The following is a 23,466-nucleotide window of genomic DNA, read 5'->3' on the forward strand; positions in this document are numbered from 1 at the left end:
ACAATTCCCAGACCTTAGTACCCACCTTAATCACTTTAGTCTCCCACTAATCAATCAACTGACAGTATAACTATTAATGCGCAACTTTTTTTGTTTTATATCAATGAAGGCACCCCCTGTGATGATGAGATGTATGGAATACAATTGGGAAATAAATAAGTGAATGAACTAAGAGTGTTTGAAGAGTACAGTGGTAGCATGAAAGAGGAAATAAAAATAGGATACGTGGTAAAAGAAGTTTGTTTGTTGAATAACAGCCAAAAAGTATGGCTGTTAATAAAAAATGAAAACTTAATGCAGTCATTACAAAACTCATGGCATGGTATCACTTATAATAAAGTATCAGTTAATTCTGAAAGAGGGATAAAATACAGGGAGTGAAAGGCTATTTACAATTCACACAGTAACCTGTCTGCTGTTATAAGGAAACAATGGTTGACATGGGAGGGAGACAGGATTGTAGCCTACCCCAGTGTTATTCAATCTGTTCATTGAGCAATTAGTAAAGAAAACCATAGAAAGATATGGAGTAGGAATTAAAATTCAGGGAGGAGGAAAAAAACTTTGAAGTTTGCCAATGACATTGTAATTTGATCAGAGACAGTAAAGGACTTGGGAGATCAGTTGAACGGATTGGGTAGTGTCTTGAAAGAAGGGTATAAAATTAACATTAACAAAAGCAAGACAATGATCATGGAATGGAATCGAATTAAATAAGGTAATGCCGATGGAATTAGATTAGGAAATGAGACAGTTGTAGTAGATGAGTTTTGTTATCTGGGCAGCAAAATAACTGATGATGGCTGAAGTATAGAGTAGATAAAATGTAAACTGGCAATGGCTATAACAGCATTTTTTAAGAGGAAAAATTTGTCAAAACCAATTGTAGATTCAAGTGTTAGGAAGTCTCTTCTGCAAGTATTTTGAAGGAGTGTAGCCATGTATGAAATGAAATGTGGACAATAAACAATTTAGACAAGAAGAGAACACAAGCTTTTGAAATGTGGTGCTACATAAAAAATGCTGAAGATTAGACAGGTAGATTATGTAAGTAATGAGGAGGTACTGAATAGAACTGGGGAGAAAAGAAATCTTGCCACGCAGCGTGACTAGAAGAAGGCATCAGATGGTAGGAAACATTCCGAGACATCCAGGGATATCAATTTAATGTTGGAGGGAAGTGTGTGTGTGTGTGTGTGGGGGGGGGGATTGTAGAGAGAGACCAAGATATGAATACAGCAAGCAGATTCAAATGGATGTTGGTGGTAGTAGCTATTTACAGATGAAGAGGCTTCCACAGGATACAGCAGCATGGAGAGTTTTATCAAACCAGTCTTCAGACTGAAGACAACATAATTGATGAATGCTACAGCAACAAGGAGAAGAAAACATTTAAACAGAAACAAACACCCAATGATGTACCTCATCTCACTGTCTTAGTGTACAGGCCTAATCAGAGCAAGAAAATGAAGTATGTCAATGCTGCTAACATCGTCGTAATGTGAGAGAAAGCTGTAAAAATTTTGGCTCTGGAAAAAAATGGTATCTGTAATTGTTTTTGTAGTAAAACATGCAGTATGCCACCAGTATGGAAGAAAGAATAGTTATTATACTAATTCGATGGAAGGACTGCCAATGGCCCAAAATCTCCTGTCATCTGTAGAAGATTTCTGCAGAATCATTCAGAATGAAAGTACTTAAAATGGAATTTACGTCACTATGAGGTCTGCATATTATTTATTTCCACTTGAGGCAACTATTAAGATGATGTAGATCTTGAGTTACCTTTAACCCAAAGAGGAGGCTTTAGTTGGACATTTCAAGTCCCAAAGGTGGTATAAATATGTTTAGGATAAGAGTGCATGATTTCAGATGTCAGCTGTGAAGTACCCCAAGAGGATGCCAACATATGCCAAATTCAAGAAGAAAGTACGGAATAGAAATGTGGCAGAAACTTTATTCAGGATTCTGACATCACCCTTGGATATAGTCTGAAGTTCTTGTAGATTCCATGACCTCCTACTTAAGTTATCAACAAATTAATTGAATTTGCAGTTAAGTAATGGAAGGATTTTGAGTTTGATTGTGAATCCAACATTTATGGTGTATCAAATCAACCCATGCAAAATTTAGAATGTTTCTGTTCTCAAGATTTGAGGCAATACCTGAAACCTATCTACCGGAGTTGATATACCAAGTTACAATTATCTGCAAAGGGTACCAGTTCCACTTGCAATTGTGTTGCATCTGCATTAGGTACATAAAGCTTTTGTATTGTAGAGTCTTACATAAACAATCGTTAAATAGAGATAGTATACGTTATTTGTCAGTCAAGCCCTTGTACTAGATTTTACACTTTTAAAAGTGAAGCTGGTGAGTCACTTAAAGCTGCTGCCTTTCTGCTGTTGTCAATTTAACAACTATTTTTAATGTAGAAGAACAACAGCACGAGATGCCATCATGCAATTTGTTATGTTTCTGTTTTAGCTTTAGATTTACTCCTTCTAATCTCTAGTTTCTGTATCTTCGCAGCACTTCCTTCTCACAACTCACAATACTTAACACTGCTGTCAGGAAACAAATGCAGACATTGCAGAGATAGCGTCTGTATCCATGGTAACTGGACAACGGCATCTCGTGGTCACAAGAAGAACTCGTGTAGTGACGTTTGCGCCTTGGCTAAGAGTCTTTGGCTACGGATATCGAAAATAAAAATGGCCGCCGTCGGCAATGGACGGAGTATGATGGATCCTCAATCAGGAACGCAAAATTCACTCGTTGATCGTATTAAGTGCCTGTATCCTATGGTTAATGAAGAGGAGACGCCGTTACCGAGGTCATGGAGTCCAAAAGATAAATATAACTATATTGGATTGTCTCAAAATAACTTGAGAGTGCATTATAAAGGTAAGTCCAGCTGCAAGAAGAGTTTTGGTTAGGTTATGCTAACTACTTTTGGTTGCGTTGGTTTGTTCGGTTTCGGGAATACATTTCAATGTGTCAACATCATAATATTCATTGACCTGTTTTCCAAGCCATCTTGCGTACGATGCCAGAGGCTTCTGTTAGTGAATGTCATCGACCATAGCAGTGACCAAGGTCTCTAAACAAAGAAATCAGCTGATCGCTTTTCGTAATGACGCAGTTCGTTTCTCAAAACTAATATGTGCGTGTGGAAAACCGAAGTGAAAGAAGCCAGTAGTTAGCACAGAATCGCTATACAAGGTTTAATGTCGTCTGTCAAAATGGAAATATGTTCATGTACTTTCGAAATTTTAGTACGTGTGTGTGTTCAGTAAACGAGAGAAAAATCGAGAGAGTCGTCAAAAATACTGATTTTTCAGGTTTAATAATACTGCAAAAATTTTTTCCCAGTTACAGATAGCTTACCATTACATTCAGCTGTTGAGAATAGATAGTGTAGGCTTACTGTAACAAGGCTATCATGTCGTTTCCATTGTTATTTTTTTTATCAATGTGTTCTAATATGTAAACTCGGATTTTACTATTTCCATTGTAAGCTTAATTAATCTGTCGTATGGAATAAGCGGATTTTGAAAAGCACGTAGCAAGACTTCCAGATTAATATGCATTAACCTTTATAGCAATGCAAGCGACTATTTGTAGCATGAGTTGGGAAGTATATACTTAGTATTTTTCGTTGAAATTCACTATGTCTTCCAAGAAAAAGGGTTACTTGTCTTTGTAATTTAAATTTAATTTCAGCGTCATTCCATGAGGGCACACTGCAGGCGCTCACGAGTGAGTGAAAGCAAAGTCGAACGTACACTAACGTTTCAGTCAACATTTTGTCAATAAGGATGATTGTCACGAACTATCATTGCTTAAAACACGAATGGCTTCCACAACAAAACATAACGTTTACTTGAGGATCCGTAGACCTACGGCTTGAGTAACACGTAAACGTATTACAGTGTTCTTTTATTTGTGTATTCCATTTTGATTAGATTCGGTAACGCCCGTGTTACGAAATTGTTTCCCATAATATATGACAACTCATACCGCAGTGCCAATTGTAGGATCGTCAGTTTGTTGCTATTTTGTTTCACAAATATTCTCCATATTTAAATTAGATTATTCAGTTTTTGTTCCATAGACCAAAAAAAAAAAAAAAAAAAAAAAAATGACTCTCGTGGGTGTGGAACATGTGAGAAAGTATCACATAAAACATTTTAATATGTTACTTACTACCCTGATCATTTGTCAGGAGATAGTCGAAATAGGTTAATACAATGCAGTTAAATGGAACAGCTAATATTTACAGAATTAATGTGCTGTCAGAATGAAACACTGTTATGCACTATTAATGGATTTATCATACACAAAATACCCAATCTCGACTGTTGTGACCAGGTGTTGTCAAAACTGAAATCTAAAATATTTTTACTTAAGCTGGCTTAACAGTCTCTGTTAAAGATGTTCATCTATGGGATAGAAGGAGTTACCCATCAAAAAGTCTTTCAGACTCTGTGTAAACTGTGCTTTATCTGAAACCAAGTTTTTAATGTTTACTGGAAATTTGTTTTGACATTAGGAACTAGTCACCTTCATACTAGTTGTCAATTTCATATGGTTTTATTTTAACTTATTGAAGTGTCAAGTGCTTACTGTTTGTGTGGGAAGATGAGCAAGTGAAAAACATTTCATGTATTTAGAGAACATAATGACTTAATATTTTTGGAAAAACATAGTTTATATACGATTACAATGTTCTCCCTTAACCAGAAATTCTGGTAGTGTAACACTACTGTTTATGAAAGGACATATGGAATTTGGTTGCAACATTTTGATTTTTGAAAACAAAGTTGAAGGCAGATATGGAGCTGAAGCAAATTAAATGTTTGAAGAGCTGCATTAGGGAGTATGGTAAGAGTTTCCTTAGAATAAAGTGATCGTTTTAAATTGCTTTTAAAGTCGAATAAAACAGAAGTAGAAAATAACTGAGGGACATAAGGTATAGGAGAAATTGGGATAGAAAAATCTGTTTTCAGGAGAAGTTAGTGAATAGGCAGTATTTATAGATGTCTTAGTGAATATTATAATTTCAGCTTTGTAGCTCGGACCTTCTATGTCGACAGTACACATCGAAAAGCAGAAGGTAACTTTAGGGCAGTCTGTTGTGGCATCTTGCAGATAGTGCACGTGGTGGTACAGTGATACTATGGATAAGAAATTATGTATGGGCATGTGAAAGTGTCCTTCACCCAGAAGTCTTTGTGTGGTCAGAGACTCGCGTCTGTAGTGTAGCCAGACCCCCACCTTAAGTTGCAAGATGGCAATTCGATTTTGAGTGGCAACCCCTGTGGATGACAATGCGAGATTTATTGTGACAAGAGATTGTTCTGTAGCATGTTCCAGTGTCTACGTGTGCATAATATTTAACACAATATTCTTTATAAAAAAAGTGAAAGGTAAGTTTGAAGCAGAAGTGTTATTTGTATAATGAAAGTTAGGTGTATAATGACTGATGGATTATCATCAGTTTTACACTTCACCAGGAACTTGCATTAAACAATTAGATCAGAAGATGGGAATATGAATCTGCAAAATGACAATTGGCTGATCGACGTTTACTGATTTTCAATGTAAGAAAAGTCATTGATAATTTGTGAGTAACAGAGTTGTGTACTTCATAATATTAATCACATGTAAATCTGCACAATCAAAATGCAGATGTCCTGATATAGCTGCGATGAAAAGTCTGAGTCTAAAGATACCGGTTGAATATACTGTAGCCAGAGTATTGTGTGCTGAGTCATCTTACGTTTCTTGCTGAAAAATGAAGGGCTTGAATGCAGGCATTTCCAGATTAGGTTTCTTCTGTGTGTTTTAAGACAGTATTGTGAAGGGCAAATTGTTTGTCACAGATAGTCAGTTCATATTGAAATGTTTTCATACAGTGCTTCAAGGTGTACTACAGTCATTAAGTACTTCCCACCAATACCTTCTGTTTTTGTGATGTGTTGGCAAGAAACAAAATTTTATGTTTTATAGTAGAAGTACATAGTGGTTCTCACCATAGCCTGGAATGACTGAGAGATGTTACATCCCTGAAGGCATTGTCTGCATATGTCATTTACATTGATTTATGAAGTAAAAAGTTTTCTTAAAACAACTTAGAGCAGTACAGAAAGATGTAGATCTGTGTTGAGTGAAGTAACAGATTTCGTATTGGTGAACAAAATGGTAGTCTGTTCATGGTGTGAACTGTGATTTAAATCTTCCCCTTTTACTGTGATATAAAACTAAATATATGTATACTACATTGCAATGTTGCTAGCTATTTCCCTAGAAAAGTCACGAAATATTTTGTCTGGTTTCTTTGGTGCTCACAAGACCTGTGTGGAATGGAATAGCCGGCCGGTGTGGCCATGCGGTTCTAGGCACTTCAGCCTGGAACCGCATGACCGCTACGGTCGCAGGTTTGAATCCTGCCTCGGGCATGGATGTGTGTGATGTCCTTAGGTTAGTTAGGTTTAAGTAGTTCTAAGTTCTAGGGGACTGATTACCTCAGCAGTTAAGTCCCTTAGTGCTCAGAGCCATTTAATGCAAATATTGACTGCTGTTATTCAGAATAACTGCACAGCAACATGGCTTGCCATATGTACAAAGGACCAACCTAAAAAGTTAAGAAAGATTCTCATTGTTAAATAAAGGGCACTACATTTCCATATCTGTTTTTAGTTTTATGGTGTATTGAGCGTAAATCTATATTTGTAAGTCATAATTTTTGTAGTGGGAAAAACATGAATAGAGTTTTCTTTAAAGCAACTTGAAATACAAACACAGTAGTACTTCTGTCTGGACTAGCCTAATGTTCTCAGTAAGAAGGTATATCAGACAGTAAAATTTGCACTAAAAAAATGTGTGATATGAAAAGGGTCGTTTGTCACCAAATGTGCCGTTTGAATATTAAGAAATTAGGGACTACTAATTTTTGTGGCACATTATGCACCACAAAACATAACAGTAATATCTTATGAAAGAAATTCAGCAGTTAATATTAAAGTATCAGTTTGCAAAATTTAATTTACACCTCTTCAGAATACTTGTGTTATTACTGGAGAATGAATGTTCTTGGAAAAGGAAAGGGAAATCGGAATTGCCCCCTCAGCAGTGAGGTAGAGATGAAGCACAAGCAAGTTTTGGACAAGGATAGAGAATGAAATTAGCTGTGTCTTTATCAGAGGTACCATCTGTAGATTGATCTTAATCCATGTTGCAAAACCACGGAAAATCTAAACCTGGATAGACAGATTGGACTGCGAATGGGATGTTGTTGAGTTACTCTTGCCTCAAGTAAATCATACTGCTACTAAAAACAAATGTAATTGGTTACATCTTTTTTCTGAAGATCATAGTCAAAATGCACAGTATAGAGTACTTTTTATTATTTTGGTACTAAGATTTGTCATGTTGCTACTGTCTTATGGGAAGGATGATTGCTTAACGCAACAGTGAAATCTGTCAGTATTCAGGCAGGATCTGCAACCACACAGTTCTCTATTACATCTCTAGCACAATCTCTAGCACAATACTTCTGAATTGAGGCACTTCAGTTGTACGTCCAACCACCATGAAAGTCATAATAACTTTCAGAAAAAAAGAAAGGGAGAAGAAAGTACCATACTGGGATTAAAACTGAAATTTTTTGTCAGACATCCAATCAAGATTGTGTCTAAAATTACTAAAGAAGACAGAGAAATAGGATTGGCATGTTATCAGGTACAAAACTGATCACAGTATGTCCATGCAGTAAATTACAAGCATCAATCTTAAGAATGGAAACTTGCAGAAATTTGAAACTGACATCTTATGAGTCAAGTGGAGGCTGCGTATGTGTCTGACAAATGGAATTGGTAAATTTTTCATATTGCGGGGCCACAGTCATAATATATTTCTGTAAAATCAGTATGGCCATTGGACTTGTTTATTTACAGTGTTACATTTAAACTTACACAATCTTGATTTCTGCTTCAAAGTGCCATCTTAGGCATTTTATAACACTTAAACCACTTGATAATGGCACTTTGAAGCTGAAATCACGATTGTGTAAGTGTAACACTGTAAATAAACAAGTCTAATGACGGTACTAACTTTAAAGAAGTGGAATTGGGATTGATGTGCAACCAAAAGTGCTACAAAAAACTGCAATAGCAGCAAAGAAGTAGCCAGTTTTCCCGACACATTTGGAATTATCGAGGCAGTCCAGGAAACACCATTAATCTATAAAATTTATTTGGCGACTTAAATGTCCCATTTCTTTGAGATCTAAGAGAGTAAACTTGTAAAATGAGGGCCTGAAACTTGTAAAATGAAGGTTTTCAGAAAACAAAAAGGTTTGTATGAGGTTACTGAAAGCTGGGGAGCATGAATAAGGCTAGCAACCTCAATGCCTATCATTCCTGTCATTTCATTGATTGTAGAACCGGGTCTAATTTGAACCACATGTTTCTTAGGGGAAAAATGTGTGTATCTTTCAATATATTAACCAGTGAGATTTCTTTCTTAGTGTTTAGTAATTTAAATCATAGAAATGTAATTTTGGCAGGTCTGCAAAGTGCCTATGTACTATTGGCGCAACAGTATCTTCACTGGACCTCAAATGTAACAGCAGTTTTCAGTTTAGATCCCACTGTCACATTGAAGCTGCTCTATATGAGTTTTTCACCATCTCCATACCTGTGAATGTGTGTACTTCTAGTTTCAAGGTGAACAGGGATTGAAGAATAAACCTTATGAAACTAAAATATTACTTTATTTTAGAATAAATATTAACCAATCAAAAAGTAAATAGTTTGTTCCAAAATGCACTGCTTTGCACATTTGTGTAATAAAAAATCTGCTGTTCGGTAGCATTTGGTTTTGTGTTTGTCCACATCACGCATTGTGACATACTTGGATCCTCCTCATCTTACTCCGCAAGATGGTCAAACATATCAATCGAGGACGGCCATCACGAGATCGTCAAATGTATGAGGATACTTTCTGCAAAAATACAGCAAAAGCTTCAGTTGGTTCCAAGTGTGTTCAGCGAGGTTGTCAGGCGATACCACAGGCCTTTCCTTCAGTCCTTGTGCCTTCTGGAGGAAGGCAGTGATGAGGTGCACCAACCTCTTCTGGGAAGGTGTGGGCTGGGCACAGTATTCTCAAGCATTTTCATCTTGGGAGACAAGCCCACTGCCGAAATTTTGACTGTAAGGCAGATAATTGATTAGAGGGTCCTGTCCCTATACTACACAGCTCTCAAATTACCCTCGTTGGGATACAATATGGCTGACATCCATCTGTAGGTTACTTACCAGCTCAAAACCTCTCCCTGGAGTTACACCATCAGGTTGGTTAGCAGTAGTTCACTATTTATTTCTGTCTTTGGCCTTCCTCTTGAGAGAGGTATAGGTAGTGCAGCTGGTATCCTACGTGATCTGTTGATGTATTCTAGTTGTGGTTTGCCTCTTGTATTGTTCCCTTCTATTGTCCCTTCAGTGACACTTTTAATGATTGTGTCAGCATTGCATTGTAAAAGGTAAGCCTTGTCTCATGAAGGTAATCGAACATAGAGGACACACATGGGTGGACCATCTACTGAGATGTGATAAATCTTTAAAAGTATCATTATGGGCCAAAAATAGGGAAGATGAAGTTGGGAACCAGTTACTTGATCATGAAGTCTCATCGCAGAGTCTGTTATGCTTGTTTCCATCATTGTTGATGACAGAGAAACGGGTAACTACATAGTAACTTGTTTTATGCCACATCTTTCTTCAAGCCATGGTTTTGTCGTCGACGTTTAGCAGCCAGCACATCTCTAGTAGTGTCAGGTGATGCAGTGAAATGTTGTTCAGAGTGGGGTCATTTATATGAATCTTGGTCCAACCATCCTCCAAGAAAAGTAGGATCACTTCCCATACACAATAAGTTGTATTGTTGATATTGCCACGATGGCCATGCGGGAGACCAGACTATGAGTAGATCAAAGGAGAGCGGAAAATTGCAGCAGTTTCAGTGGAAGTGACAGTTCCTGTAAAGATGGAATTTTTTTGGGCTCAAGTGAACGTTCTACTCGCGCAGACTAAGTTGACACTACGCGCAGTGGCTGGTGGAAGTGACCGTAAATGCATTTCCCATATACAGTCACTCTCATCAGACACCGCACTGAGTGTAAAGTTAGGTGATAAAGGTAATTGTAAATTAGTAGGGATATCTGTTTAGGTGCTAACAGTCAACTCTGATCTAGCGGTAGTAGGATATTCGCACTGTAGTGGTGTATAAAGCTGGACCAATAGAAATGTGTGAATCATATAAAGGCATTGAATATATGATGTAAGCGAAGTGAATATGCCCTGTGACAGTCTTTGGTTCTCAGCATTTTCTGTTGAGAGAAGAGTAATGTGACTTGCAGAAAACCTGAAATATTTCTTCAAGGTTAATCCTCTGGCCTTATCGAGACTGTTTCAGAGCAGAACACACTCCACAAAACAGTTGTGACTAAGCCATTTATTTGCTATACCCATTCTTCCTAGAGTGCTAGTCCCACAGGGTACGCAAGTGAGCTTCTGTGAAATTTGGAAAGTATGGCGATGATACTTAAGGAATCGAAGCTATGAGGCTGAGAGATCTACATATGTTCCTTCATTTGGTTTAAAAAAAGCAAACTCCCATCAGCAGATTCGCAAATCCACAACTCCTGAGGATAGACTGTACTTTCCACATAGTTGTTGGTTGTCCAGGGTTACATCTCCTCGGCTCCATTTTTTGATGGAGGTGTTTTTAACTTGATAAATAATAAACAGTAACTTTGAGTAATGTTTGTTAGTTTATTGTTCAGCACAAAACAGACATCTAGCACCTTGCATACAAGTGTGCTTAACATATTTATTAAAACTGGAGGGGAAAAAGAATGACTGCCCTCACTAAATAGACACTCTCCGAAACAGTCCACACAATTTCTCTCCTTCATCTGAGCAAGCTTCTTTCATTCTGATGGATTGTAATGTAATTCCTATGGCATGAAGCAAGTCCTACGTCAACTGATCGTGGCTTATGAATCACATGAAGTTTCATGTCATTTTCAGTTGAGTTGGTGGCTAATTATATGGACAATTCAGTGCATCTAAATGGCATTACGAGTCCCTTACAAATTGCCAGTTCTGATAGCATGTAAATCATGTTTGTAATATACCGATTGGGAGTAGAAGGGCTTTTGGTACGAAAACAAAAATCACTTGAAAAATGCCGAAATAAAAATAAAAAATGCCATTTTAATGCATATCAAACGAGTCCGTTTGGTCGGAAGTTGCCGAAATTGAAATTGGGTTTTGTCTTCGCAAGGTAGTAGAAGAGCTGTCGATGCATTTTTATTCGTGTTTTAATTAATTAGTGGTAATTAAAACATCGTCTAAGTAAAACTAGATATCAGAAACTTAGTATTTTGACCAAGTGCTGAAAAAGATTTTTCTAAAAAATAGTGTCAAAATTAACATGGATTGTGCTCTTAAATCAGGTTTCGCACGATTAGTTCGTGGAGCCGCCATCATTTTTAACATGTATTCAGCTGGGTGTAAGTGCTGCTTCTGACTTCCAATTCATGTTTCTAAAGTTGAAGATAATTACTTAAACAAAAAACATATAAAACGATCTATGTGGAAAAGAGGGATAATTTCAGACAGTATTATGTAGCGGCCTAAAGTGTCTGTTGCACCAGAACCCATTTTTATTATGTACAATTTTAGATTGTAGTTTTCATCTGAAGCAATCGATTTGGAATAGATCGAAGTATAGCGGTCAGTCAATCTCGGATTTCTGAAAAAAGCGGCGAGAGCAATAGTACTATAATAAAAGACATATTTGGGTAGCTGATATTAAGAGTATTGGCCTTGAAAGGCCACGTTTGAGTCCTGTAGAGAATTTTAATCTGCCTTGCAGTTCCAAAATAACGCACATTCGGCTGCAAAATCAAAGATGCTCATTCTGCAAAAAGCTTATACGTACTGTTCTATTTTTTATTTGCCAGTGATAACACAGTCCAGCCGTTTTATCCTATCTAAACACAACAACAAGCAGTGCTGTTGCCATCATTGGACGTACACACATCGCTTGGTCGGATTGTAAAAGCTTCCGGAGCATGTGTAGATACCAGACATGACCCCGTTATTTAATTACAGCTCTTTGGCGGAGGAGTGGGTGAAAAGCCTTTAGTGAAAGTGTAAGGACGTGGGATACCGCGCGTGTCAAGGCGCGAAGGAATGCTTTGTCCACTTCATTTCTCTTCCGAGCGTCCTATGCTTCTTCGTAGTTTAAGTCCATCCTTAGTGAAACTACTTATGTCGTCTCTACTTTGATCGTGAAATTTAATTAGAGAAAGCCAAAAGGCAGAAATTACTTAAAGAATAGTTTTGAATTGGACAACGTTAAGGAAGTTTCAGCTGACCCTGACCAGTGAATTTGAAACAGAAAATGTAAAATACGTGTACATACCAGTAACAAACTTACTGTTAGAAACGTTGGTACTGACCAGTAAGTGTCAATACAGCGTGCACAAAGTGCAACGGGGGGGGGGGGGGGGCAACCCAGAAACGATATCATAAGAAGATCGTGAGTGATAGAAATTGTCGAGAGCGTTACTAAATTGAAATGTGAATGGGCTGGCCACATAGCGAGGCGATCTAAAAACATGGATCAGTGATGCTGGAACACGGTGGTACCTGATGGCACAGAACTTAAAAGGAGTAGGAGAATACGGAAGAGGCATTCATTTCAGCGGGGGATGAACTGTGGGTGAAGAAGAAAGAAGTCGCCGATAAGCCGTAGACACGGCGTGTGCGCGCGCGTCAAGGCGAAGGACGCGAAGTGATGTGCGTTGAGGCTGAGTACTGCGCAGTCTGGGTGCTGCACTGGCATTGACGCGGTTCGCGCTGAAGGACGGTTCTGTGGTGGCGCCAGGTGCCAACTTCGGCGCGGGCCCCGTTTCGCTTCTCTCCGCCAGGTTGTCGTCCGCGAGCCGCAGACAGGCTGTCGTGCCCGGGAAACGCGCCAGGGCTATGCGGCAGCGGCGCAGGTGCATGGCGGCTGACGGTAGATGCCCTGGTTCGACTTCTTTCTTCGTCACCCACAGTTCATCCCCCGATTAATGAATGCCTCTTTCGTATTCTCCTACTCCTTTTAAGTTCTGTGCCATCAGGTACTACCGTGTTCCAGCATCACTGATCCATGTTTTTAGATCTCGCCTCGCTATGTGGCCAGCCCATTCACATTTCAATTTAGTAACGCTCTCGACAATTTCTATCACTCACGATATTCTTACGATATCGTTTCTGGGTTGTCTCCCCGTTGCACCTTGTGCACGCCGTATTAACACTTACTTGTCAGTACCAACGTTTCTAACAGTAAGTTTGTTACTAGTAAGTACACGTATCATCAAAGCAAAGCTCGTAGTGTCTCTTTTGACAAAAGTCGTATGGTAAATTCATCACTCTGCTGGGAACTGAAAGAACAGGAAAAGTATCGACCAAACATTTGAAAACTTCAACATTATTTGTTCCTGGAGATACATAAATATAAACCCAATAATATTAATAATAAATTGCGCTTTTGTTACACTGCTGGCCATTAAAATTGCTACACCACGAAGATGACTTGCTACAGACGAGAAATTTAACCGTCAGGAAGAAGATGCTGTGATATGCAAATGATTAGCTTTTCAGAGCATTCACACAACGTTGGCGCCAGTGGCGACACCTACAACGTGCTGACATGAGGAAAGTTTCCAACCGATTTCTCATACACAAACAACAGTTGACCGGCGTTGCCTGGTGAAACGTTGTTATGATGCCTTGTGTAAGGAGGAGAAATGCGTACCATCACGTTTCCGACTTTGATAAAGGTCGGATTGTAGCCTATCGCGATTGTGGTTTATCGTTTCGCGATATTGCTGTTCGCGTTGGTCGAGATCTAATGACTGTTAGCAGAATATGGAATCGGTGGGTTCAAGAGGGTAATACGGAATGCCGTGCTGGATCCCAACGGCCTCGTATCACTAGCAGTCGAGATGACACGCATCTTATCTGCATGACTGTAACGGATCGTGCAGCCACATCTCGATCCCTGAGCCAACAGATGGGGACGTTTGCAAGACAACAACCATCTGCACGAACAGTTCGACGACGTTTGCAGCAGCATGGACTACCAGCTCGGAGACCATGGCTGCGGTTATCCTTGATGCTACATGACGGACAGGAGCGCCTGCGATGGTGTACTCGACGACGAACCTTTGTGCACGAATGGCAAAACTTCATTTTTTTTTTTTTTTTTTTTTTTTTGATGAATCCAGGTTCTGTTTACAGCATCATGATGGTCGCAACCGTGTTTGGCGACATCGCAGTGAACGCACATTGGAAGCGTGTGTTCGTCATCACCATACTGGCGTATCACCCGGCGTGATGGTATGGGGTGCCATTGGTTACACGTCTCGGTCACCTCTTGTTCGCATTGACGGCACTTTGAACAGTGGACGTTACATTTCAAATGTGTTACGTCCCGCTCCCTGCGAAATCCTACATTTCAGCAGGATAATGCACGACCGCATGTTGCAGGTCCTGTACGGGCCTTTCTGGATACAGAAAATGGTCGACTGGTGCCCTGGCCAGCACATTCTCCAGATCTCTCACCAATTGAAAACGTCTGGTCAATGATGGCCGAGCAACTGGCTCGTCACAATACGCCAGTCACTACTCTTGATGGTGCGTGGTATCGTGTTGAAGCTGCATGGGCAGCTGTACCTGTACACGCCATCCTAGCTCTGTTTGACTCAATGCCCAGGCGTATCAAGGCCGTCATTACGTCCAGAGGTGGTTGTTCTGGGTACTGATTTCTCAGGATCTATGAACCCAAACTGCGAGGAAATGTAATCACACGTCAGTTCTAGTATAATATATTTGTCCAATGAATACCCATCTATCTGAATTTCTTCTTTGTGCAGCAATTTTAATGGCCAGTAGTGTACTTAGTCCTTTGTATATTATTTTCTAAGTTACAAATAGTGTTTAAAATTATTTAGCTCGTTCAGTAGATCTCACCTCTCCACTATTGAAACAATGTTAATGACTCACTTAACCACCTTGTAGACAGTTTCTTTGGCCAGGTGTTGTAAAATCTAAATACCTTTTTAGGTTCAAGATATTTGGTCTCTTGCGGGAGAACACTTGTAGAAAGAACGTAAAAGTCCTCGCACAAGTTTTGTAACCTGTCGCGAAAACAAAAACAATAAAATAAAGATTACGAAGACACAAAATCAAAAATCAGTTACTATAACAGTGAGCGCGGTTGCAATAGGCGTTTCTGAGATTAGCAAACTATGCCACAGGTCACTGTTTTTGCACTTGAGCTTTCTGCTGCATATTCTGGCCATTTGAACTCTCCACTCGGCAGTCAAATAATTGATCATTGATATGACTGAGACACCGACTCACTAGCGGCGTGTTTGACAGATGATTTTTACGCTGGTACGTGACGTGCGCTCATCGCGAGTAGTCATTTTGAATAGAAATTCGCTCGTATAACAGGGGCTTAGAGACATTTAACAGCTACAAAGAAGGCACGAACCACGACTGAGCACTGGAGTGCTGCTCTAGATACTTCCACGTGCAGCCACCTGGTTGGCAAGCTGCCGCGATCTCAAGCGGTTGGAGGGTGAAAGGGCTCGTTACAAAAACATGTTCAAACACCTACATAACACACGGCGCACGTACACTGATAAACCAAAACGTGACCACCGATCGCCGTCCCATAGAATGTCACCTGGTAGCGTTCCGGATACGTGACGATGTAAGGAAGGTGCACGGGGTGATTTTGTTATCACATTGATTGCCGGACCTGAATGACAAGGTTATTTAATAGGCAGAGGCATTTTTCAGATATGTGTAATTGTTGGACTCATGACCGGTGAAGTTAATTTCTTAAACATCATTGCTGCTAGGTCGTGTCTAAAGGAATTATGCACAACCTTTCATAACAAATCTCTTTTCTTAGAATGAAATTTATTATATTTGGAAGAAGAGGGCAAAAATAATATAAATGATGAGTATTTAATGTCTGAACAAGTTGGTTTACAAATTCACAGTAGATGTAACAACATATGTGAATAAAGGGGGGGGGGGCATTCCAAGTGCATGAACTTTTCCTTCGGAACCACCTTGCAGTTTGTGATGACTTGCTTTGATTTTTTTTTACGGCTTCAACTCGACGAAACTTTTGAGAGTATCTTCTATAACATGGTGTGCTCATGATTCTCTTGCTGCTGGTTTCTTGCAAGACATGGTCCTGTAAATTGATGTTCCTGATGATCCGGTACATCTTTCGGGTTTTCAATGTTTATCAATGCAAGTGCAACTTCCTCTCGAAATTCAGTTACTCCAAATTTCTGAACTGAAAAGAGCCTCAATTCTGTCGCGGGGCAAACCTTTACTACTCCATTTTTGTACAGTAAATTCTTTGACCATTAGTTTCGGAGAGTAAGTTTTTCTGTCTAAACCAGACCACAAAACGAATCCAAAAAAAGTAGCCTTTCGTAATTGTGTCCACCCTTTGCTGTAGTCCGCTGCGTCCTGTACGTTTTTAATTGGCAAGGCTGTCAGTAAATCGTTGCTCGACATACCTATTCGTCTTGGTGACTATCATTTCCAAAACTAGGCCATAAAAAAACGGTAAATATCCAGTTCATCGCATCTTCAAGTGTTGACATGATCAGCAATTCCCTCGTTACAGGCTGTGATAAAATCATTCATATTTCCATGAATATCATACCAACTAACTTCGGAGAAGTCTCTGGGCGACACATTATCTGATTCGACGACGGTTGGGCTTTTTGTTTCCCTCGGTCCGCATTCATTAACATCGTCGGAATCACGATTAGAACTCTTAGAGTATTCTGGATGATCGCCGTTACCTAGTTCGCCACCTGCTGGAGGACTGATTTCCTCCGTACTCTCTACGCGGGGAGGCTTCTGAGGCCGCATGCCTCGTTTCCTTCAGGAATTGTTAAATTACTGAGTTTCCAAGATACGTGTGGGTTCTGCCTTGTCGGACACCTTTATCCAGGGTGTCCCTCAGGGTTCTGTCCTGAGTATCAACCTTTTTGCTATCGCCATTAACCCTACTATGGCCTGTCTCCCCTGGGCATCTCCGTCTCTTTTCGTTGACGATTTTTCCATCTGTTGCAGTTCTCCACGGACTTGTCTCCTGGAGCGGCGTCTTCAGCGTTGTCTCGATCGTTTTTACTCGTGGAGCATCGACAATAGCGTTCGATTTTCCACTGACAAAACCGTTTGTTTGAATTTCTGGCGGCGCAATTGGTTTCTTCCATCGTCTTTGCATCATGTGCCAGTTGCTCTTCCATTCATTGAAACTACAAAATTTCTGGAGCTCATGCTCGATAGGGAACTTTCCTGGACCTCCCACGTGTCTTATCTGGCCGCCCACTGTAACCGGTCTCTGTGTCTTACGTGTCCTTAGCGGTACTTCGTCTGTATGCAGAAGCTGCCGAACTACCACTGTCATGCCGCCATGATTTTCTCCTCAGCAAATAAGCATGCCGTTTGCCTGCTATGCGTGGCCACCCATTCCATGCCCCCTTCTTCGATGACTCCTTTGACCGCCAGTATGGGGTGTGTCCCTCTTTTCTGTTACCTCGTGGAGTTCCCTTTCGGATCTTGGGCCTGCAGCTTAACTTCACGCTACCTGCCACTTTCCCAATGGATGTGAACCCTTCATCACCTTGGCTCCGTGCGCCAGCCCACGTTCACCTGGACTTCATTCGCTTCCAAAGGGCACTACTCCAGACTCACTCTCTATCGCCGAAGTTTCTTGATCTTTGCATTGAACTTCGCGATAGTGCCTTTGTGTACGCTGATGGCTCTTGGACTAACCGTGATGTTGGGTGTGCCTTCATCGTTGGCACCGATGCTTTTCAGTATTGGCTTCTGGAACACTGCTCGGTATTTACAGTGGATCTATTCGCCCCGTATCAGGCCTTGCACTACATCCGGCGACGCAGGCTTTTAAACTGAATCATTTGCTCGGACTCTCTGTGCCATTCAGAGCCTCTGTGTGTTGCACACCGTCCATCTCTTAGTGCAACGGGTCCAGGTAAGCTTTCACTTGCTCGCTCTTGCTAGAGTCACTGTGATGTTTATGTAGGTTCCTGGTCACCTCGGTCTGGCGGGCAACGAGGCCGCTAACGCTGCTGCAAATTCCGCAGTCCTTGAACCTCTGCCCGCTAGTTCTTCCATTCCTTCAGATCTCTGTGTTGCTCTCTTGCAAGCAGGGGTGTCACTTTTGCATCACCACTGGTCTTCCCTTCATGGGAACAAGTTCCGGGGAATTAAACCTCTACCAGCGGCTTGGCCGACCATCTCTCGGCCCTCTCGCCGTGAGGAAATCATTTTGGCTAGGTTGCATATTGGACACTGCCTTTATGGCCATCGCCATTTGTTAAGTGGTGATCCCCCACCATTTTGTGCCCATTGTCCTCAACCGTTGACGGTTCGCGAGTTCCTCGCTGAAGCCCTTTTTTAACCACTTACGTTCTATATTTCTTCTGCCGTCTGAGTTGTCGGCTGTTTTAGCGAACGTCGCGCGGCCTGTTGACGGCGTTTTACTTTTTATCCGTCGTGGTAATATGGCAGAAGACATTTAATCTTTGCTTTTAACTCCTTTTTTTGTCTGCGGTTCTGACATGGGCGCATTTTTTATTTTTTATTTTGCTCCCTAGAACAAAACAAATGCCGGCCGGAGTGTCCGAGCGGTTCTAGGCGCTAGTCTGGAACCGCGCGACCGCTACGGACGCAGGTTCGAATCCTGCCTCGGGCATGGATGTGTGTGATGTCCTTAGGTTAGTTAGGTTTAAGTAGTTCTAAGTTCTAGGGGACTGATGACCTCAGAAGTTAAGTCCCATAGTGCTCAGAGCCATTTGAACCAAAACAAATATCTAGTTCGTTAAAGAAACTGGCCCCACTGTCATTGCATTCCTCATCCATCCAACCCACTATTGTCACCGTGTGAGACATTGTCACAAACTCACAATAAAACAAGCTCAAATATTCCCAGAAACAAGACCTCAAACACAAACAAGCTCTAGGAACGTCGGAGCGACAGTTACCGCGTTCTAACAGAAGTCGTAGTAAACGCAAGGAATCAGTTGACTGCAGGGAAAACTACAGGAATAGACTGTCACACTATCCTTCAACGAATTTTGGAACAAGAAGCGCACGGTCTCTCTAGGACGTCGGGGAAACTATAATCATTTGAATTAAGTACTGCCGTGTACGAGTAATACACACGGCCTGACTGTGTGAATCAATTTGATGCACATGGCCCGCCAGGGACGTCAACTTGTGTATGAATTTGATGCACATGGCAGCCAATTTGTTAAATGAGGACGGACTGCAGGAAACGATCTCTTATAGGATAAGGAGCTCCACACCTACGTGAACAGTATTGTCCATGACGGCGGCGCGCTCACACATTACTACTAGGAGCATCTGCTTCACAGTTGTTGCCGCCTCATTCTGGCCATGGACAACATTACTGCCCTCTTGAGTGTGGAGCTAAAACGCTAGTACATACAGGACATTCCTACTTGCCTGGTGTGTTCTTACTTGTACTTTGTCACTGACACACACTGTCAAGTGCGTCCACTTACCTTGAAACGTTCCTTATCCTCTCAGGGATCGTTTCCTCCAATTTGTCACAATTTAGCAAACTCAACCGGTATAAGCAAAGCCGGATGAAGAGGAGCATTCGATAGCAGTCTCGGCTTTGCCCAGTGACATGGAAAACAGGCGACAAACGAACATGGCCATTATAGCGTGATGTCAGTGGCGATTTTTTCAACCGTCGAAGCTACAGGTCTATCATCAAAAGCAGGTTTTTTGACATTCGTTGACTTTGCCAACTCAACAAAAGTGTGGATGAATGTACGCACCAGAAGGTGTCGCAGCAGCCATTGACATTGTCAGTGGTGAAAGCCGACGACTTGTATCAAATAGTCCTCTTGACCCCAAGAGGCTTCTCATGGTTTCACCGATCTTCAACCGCTTCCCATAGATGTTTGCGATAGTATCAGGCGAACAGCGGATCAGTTTCGCCGTTTCCGAGATGTTCGTTCCCAGGTGCCGGGCCATAAGAGTCTTCGCTTTAATAGAGTATGTCAGTGGATTTTCCCATTTGCGGCTCATATCGTTGTTAGAATAATTCCTCATTTGTGTCTCGTCGCCTTATACTGTGAGGTCAGAAATTGTTTGAAAAGCTTGTAAGGGCGTTGCACAGTAGGTTGTGCTGAGAAATAATGTTAAGAAAAAAATCGATACGTTGCTCCGTTTACGAGTTATTAGCATTGAAGTTAGCCAGTCAGGCCATTGCTCGCGCAAATTCAAGCGCAGCCCTTGACAAGTAATGCTTTAATTCAACAGTACTAGCAAACTGAGGATTATACGTCAATGCCACTGCCGCAGCTTCCACTAGACTTCATCAGGATAGCGAGAGAATTGACAGGTGCCAGGTAGAGAGAGCCCAGTATCGCCAAATGCTTCTCAGTACTCGCAGAGGAAGTTTTCAAATCCATAAACTGGGACAACGGATAAAGAATGAGTTACTAAAACATTCTAGAATCGCCTTCGTTTCGGCAATGACACAGTGTTGTTTGCCGTTTAGTGCAGATAAAAATTCAACAACGAGCTTAGTAGAGCAGGTTTAAAAGTGTAGTTGTAAATCAGTTATTACGAGAGCGAAATGATGTATAACCAATGTATCTAAAAGAAAATAGTACAAATTAATAATGTAGTTTAATGCTAAAGAATCACGACGTTTTCGGACAACGAAAGTATTATCTATAAAAATCAATATGGATAACGCAACAAGAAATCTTGCGAAACTCAACTCACTCTGTTCCTACATGATGTCAATTTTTCTGTAGAGAATGGCGTTCAGGTTAATAACGACGTGTTCCTGGACTTCAGGAATGCATTTGACACAATTTTGCACTGCTGTTTAGTGGACAAAATACGAGATTACCCAGTATCGGACGAGATTTCCGACTGGATTTAAGATTTCCTTGTAGACAGAATTCAAACATGTCGCACATAACTGAACAAAGTCACAGATGCAAAGTTAATCTCCGGTATACACCAAGGAAATGTGATAGAGCCGTTACTGTTTACAGTGTATATAAATGATGTAGTAGAAAATGTCGGAAGCTCTTATGTTCGCAGACAATGTGGTTGTCTGTAAGTAAGTAGAAACGCGAGATCGATGAATAGGGCTAATTCTGGTAGTTGACCCTGAACGTAAATAATGTATTGCGCATACATAGGAAAATGAATCCGCTGCCTACAATTGCACTATCCGTGACAAATTACGGGGAACAGTGTAGACCGTCATATCTGTAGGAGTAACAGTCCAGAGCAATCTTAAGTGGAATGACCACATAAAACAAATAGTAAGAGAAGCAGAAGCCACACTGACATTCAAAGGAGAAACTTGATAACTTACCCACGAAAGAAGTGACTTGCAATGCTCTTGTTCGACCTATCCTTGAATATTTTGCACCAGTGTGGGACACTTACCTGGTGTGTGTGTGTGTGTGTGTGTGTGTGTGTGTGTGTGTGTGTGTGTGTGTGTGTGTGTGTGTGTGTGTGAGAGAGAGAGAGAGAGAGAGAGAGAGAGAGAGAGAGAGAGAGAGAGAGAGAGAGAGAGAGAGAGGAGAGGGAGGGGGGGGGGGGGGGGGGAGGGAGGAGATCCAACGCTGAGCGCCCATTTCGTCACGGAATCGTTTGATCTGTGCGAGAGCGTTACAAAGATACCCAACAAACTGAAGAGGCAGATGCTACAAGAGAGGCGTTGTACATCACGGAGAGGTTTACTGATGAAATTTCGAGAGAGCACTTTCCGTGAGAGCTCGGCAACATACTACTCCCCCTCACGCGCGCGCGCTCTTTTTGTTCTCGTTTTTGTTGTGAGTCCAAAGACTGTTTTGTTGCAACTCTCCATGCTACTCTATCCTGTGCGAGCCTCATCGTCTCCAAACAACTACTGCAACCTTCATCCTTCTGAATTTGCTTATTGTATTAATCTCTTGGTCTCCCTCTACGATTTTTACTCCCGACAGTTCCCTCCAATATGAAATTGGTGAGCCCCTGATGTCTCAGAATGTTTCCCGTCAACTGATCCCTTCTTCTATTCAGTTTGCGCCCAAATTTCTTGTCTCCCCTGTTCTACTCTGTACCTCCTCATTAGTTACGTGATTACCTAACTATGTTTCACTTCCATCCTTGGCTTCTCTCCATGCAAATACTACAGAAAAGACTTCCTAAAACTTAAATCTGCATTAGATGTTAACACATTTCTTCAGAAACTCTCTTCTTTCCGTTGCTAGTTCACATTTTATGTCCTCTCTTCTTCAGCCATCATCAGTTACTTTGCTGCCCGAACAGCGAAATTCATTTACTACTTTGTCTCGGTTCCGAATCTAATCCCCTCAGCATCACCTGATTTAATTCGACTACACTCCATTAGTCTTGTTTTGCTTTTGTTGAAGTTAATCTCATATCCACTTCTCAAGGCACTGTCCATTCAGTTCAGCTCCCCTTCCAAGTCCTTTGCTTCTCTGAAAAGTACAATGTCATTGGCGAACCTCAATGTTTTAATTTCTTCTCCCTGAACTTTTAATTCCTACACTAAATTTTTCTTTGGCTTCATTTACTGCTCGTTCAGTATACCGATAGAATAACATCGGGGATAGGCTGCAACCTCGTTTCACTCCATTCTCAATCGCTGCTTCCCTTTCATGCCCCTCATACAAATCGCGAAATGACCATGATGAAAAAATTCGAGAAATTAAGAGGTGATACAGAGGCTTACGGACAATCACTTTTCCCACGCGCCCTTCACGAGTGGGACAGAGAAAGTGGAATTAGTGGTGCCAGAAGTACCCTCCTTCACGCCGCCTTCGGTGGATTGCGGAGTACTGATGTAGATGTGTTAGGTCTATTGAATTGGATGGACGGAAAAAGAAATTAACAGATGTGAAAAAGTTCTGGAGTGAATTTGGTAAAGTAAACATAGTTTTCAAATTAAGCTTCCGCGTTGTCTGAAAAGGAGAGTTCGTAGTCTGTTTCAGCAGCCATGGCTTCTGGCTGAGTGACTCGGAGTTTTAATTGCGGAAACCATTCCAAAAACTTGCCTTGTTCATGGAGTGGTGATGACCTGGGTGTTACTAGGCGTGAGAGAGAAAACAAATGAATTCTGTAATTAAAAATGTAGTTATGACTAATGAAACTGAATGGAGGTCAGTACCCAATGCACCTGTTCGACATGTGTACACAAAGAAAATCAGTTGCACAGAATCGCACATAACTGCGTATTTTCATCCGTGTGCTCCTATTTTGACTCTAA

At 41.0% G+C, this 23,466-nt stretch overlaps 1 protein-coding gene across 1 annotated transcript in view; it reads left to right on the top strand.

Annotated features, from left to right (window-relative positions):
* The first annotated feature begins 2,699 nt into the window (after positions 1 to 2,699).
* The window catches only part of LOC124799303 (ran-binding protein 9), a 226,517-nt gene continuing 205,750 nt past the window's right edge, over positions 2,700 to 23,466 (top strand). The window contains exon 1 of the mRNA XM_047262890.1: positions 2,700 to 2,907. Within this exon, the coding sequence (XP_047118846.1) occupies positions 2,715 to 2,907 (193 nt within the window). The 5' untranslated portion in view covers positions 2,700 to 2,714. The remainder of the gene's footprint in view (positions 2,908 to 23,466) is intronic.

The sequence above is a fragment of the Schistocerca piceifrons genome, chromosome 5, assembly GCF_021461385.2.
Source record: "Schistocerca piceifrons isolate TAMUIC-IGC-003096 chromosome 5, iqSchPice1.1, whole genome shotgun sequence".
Lineage (NCBI taxonomy): Eukaryota > Metazoa > Arthropoda > Insecta > Orthoptera > Acrididae > Schistocerca > Schistocerca piceifrons.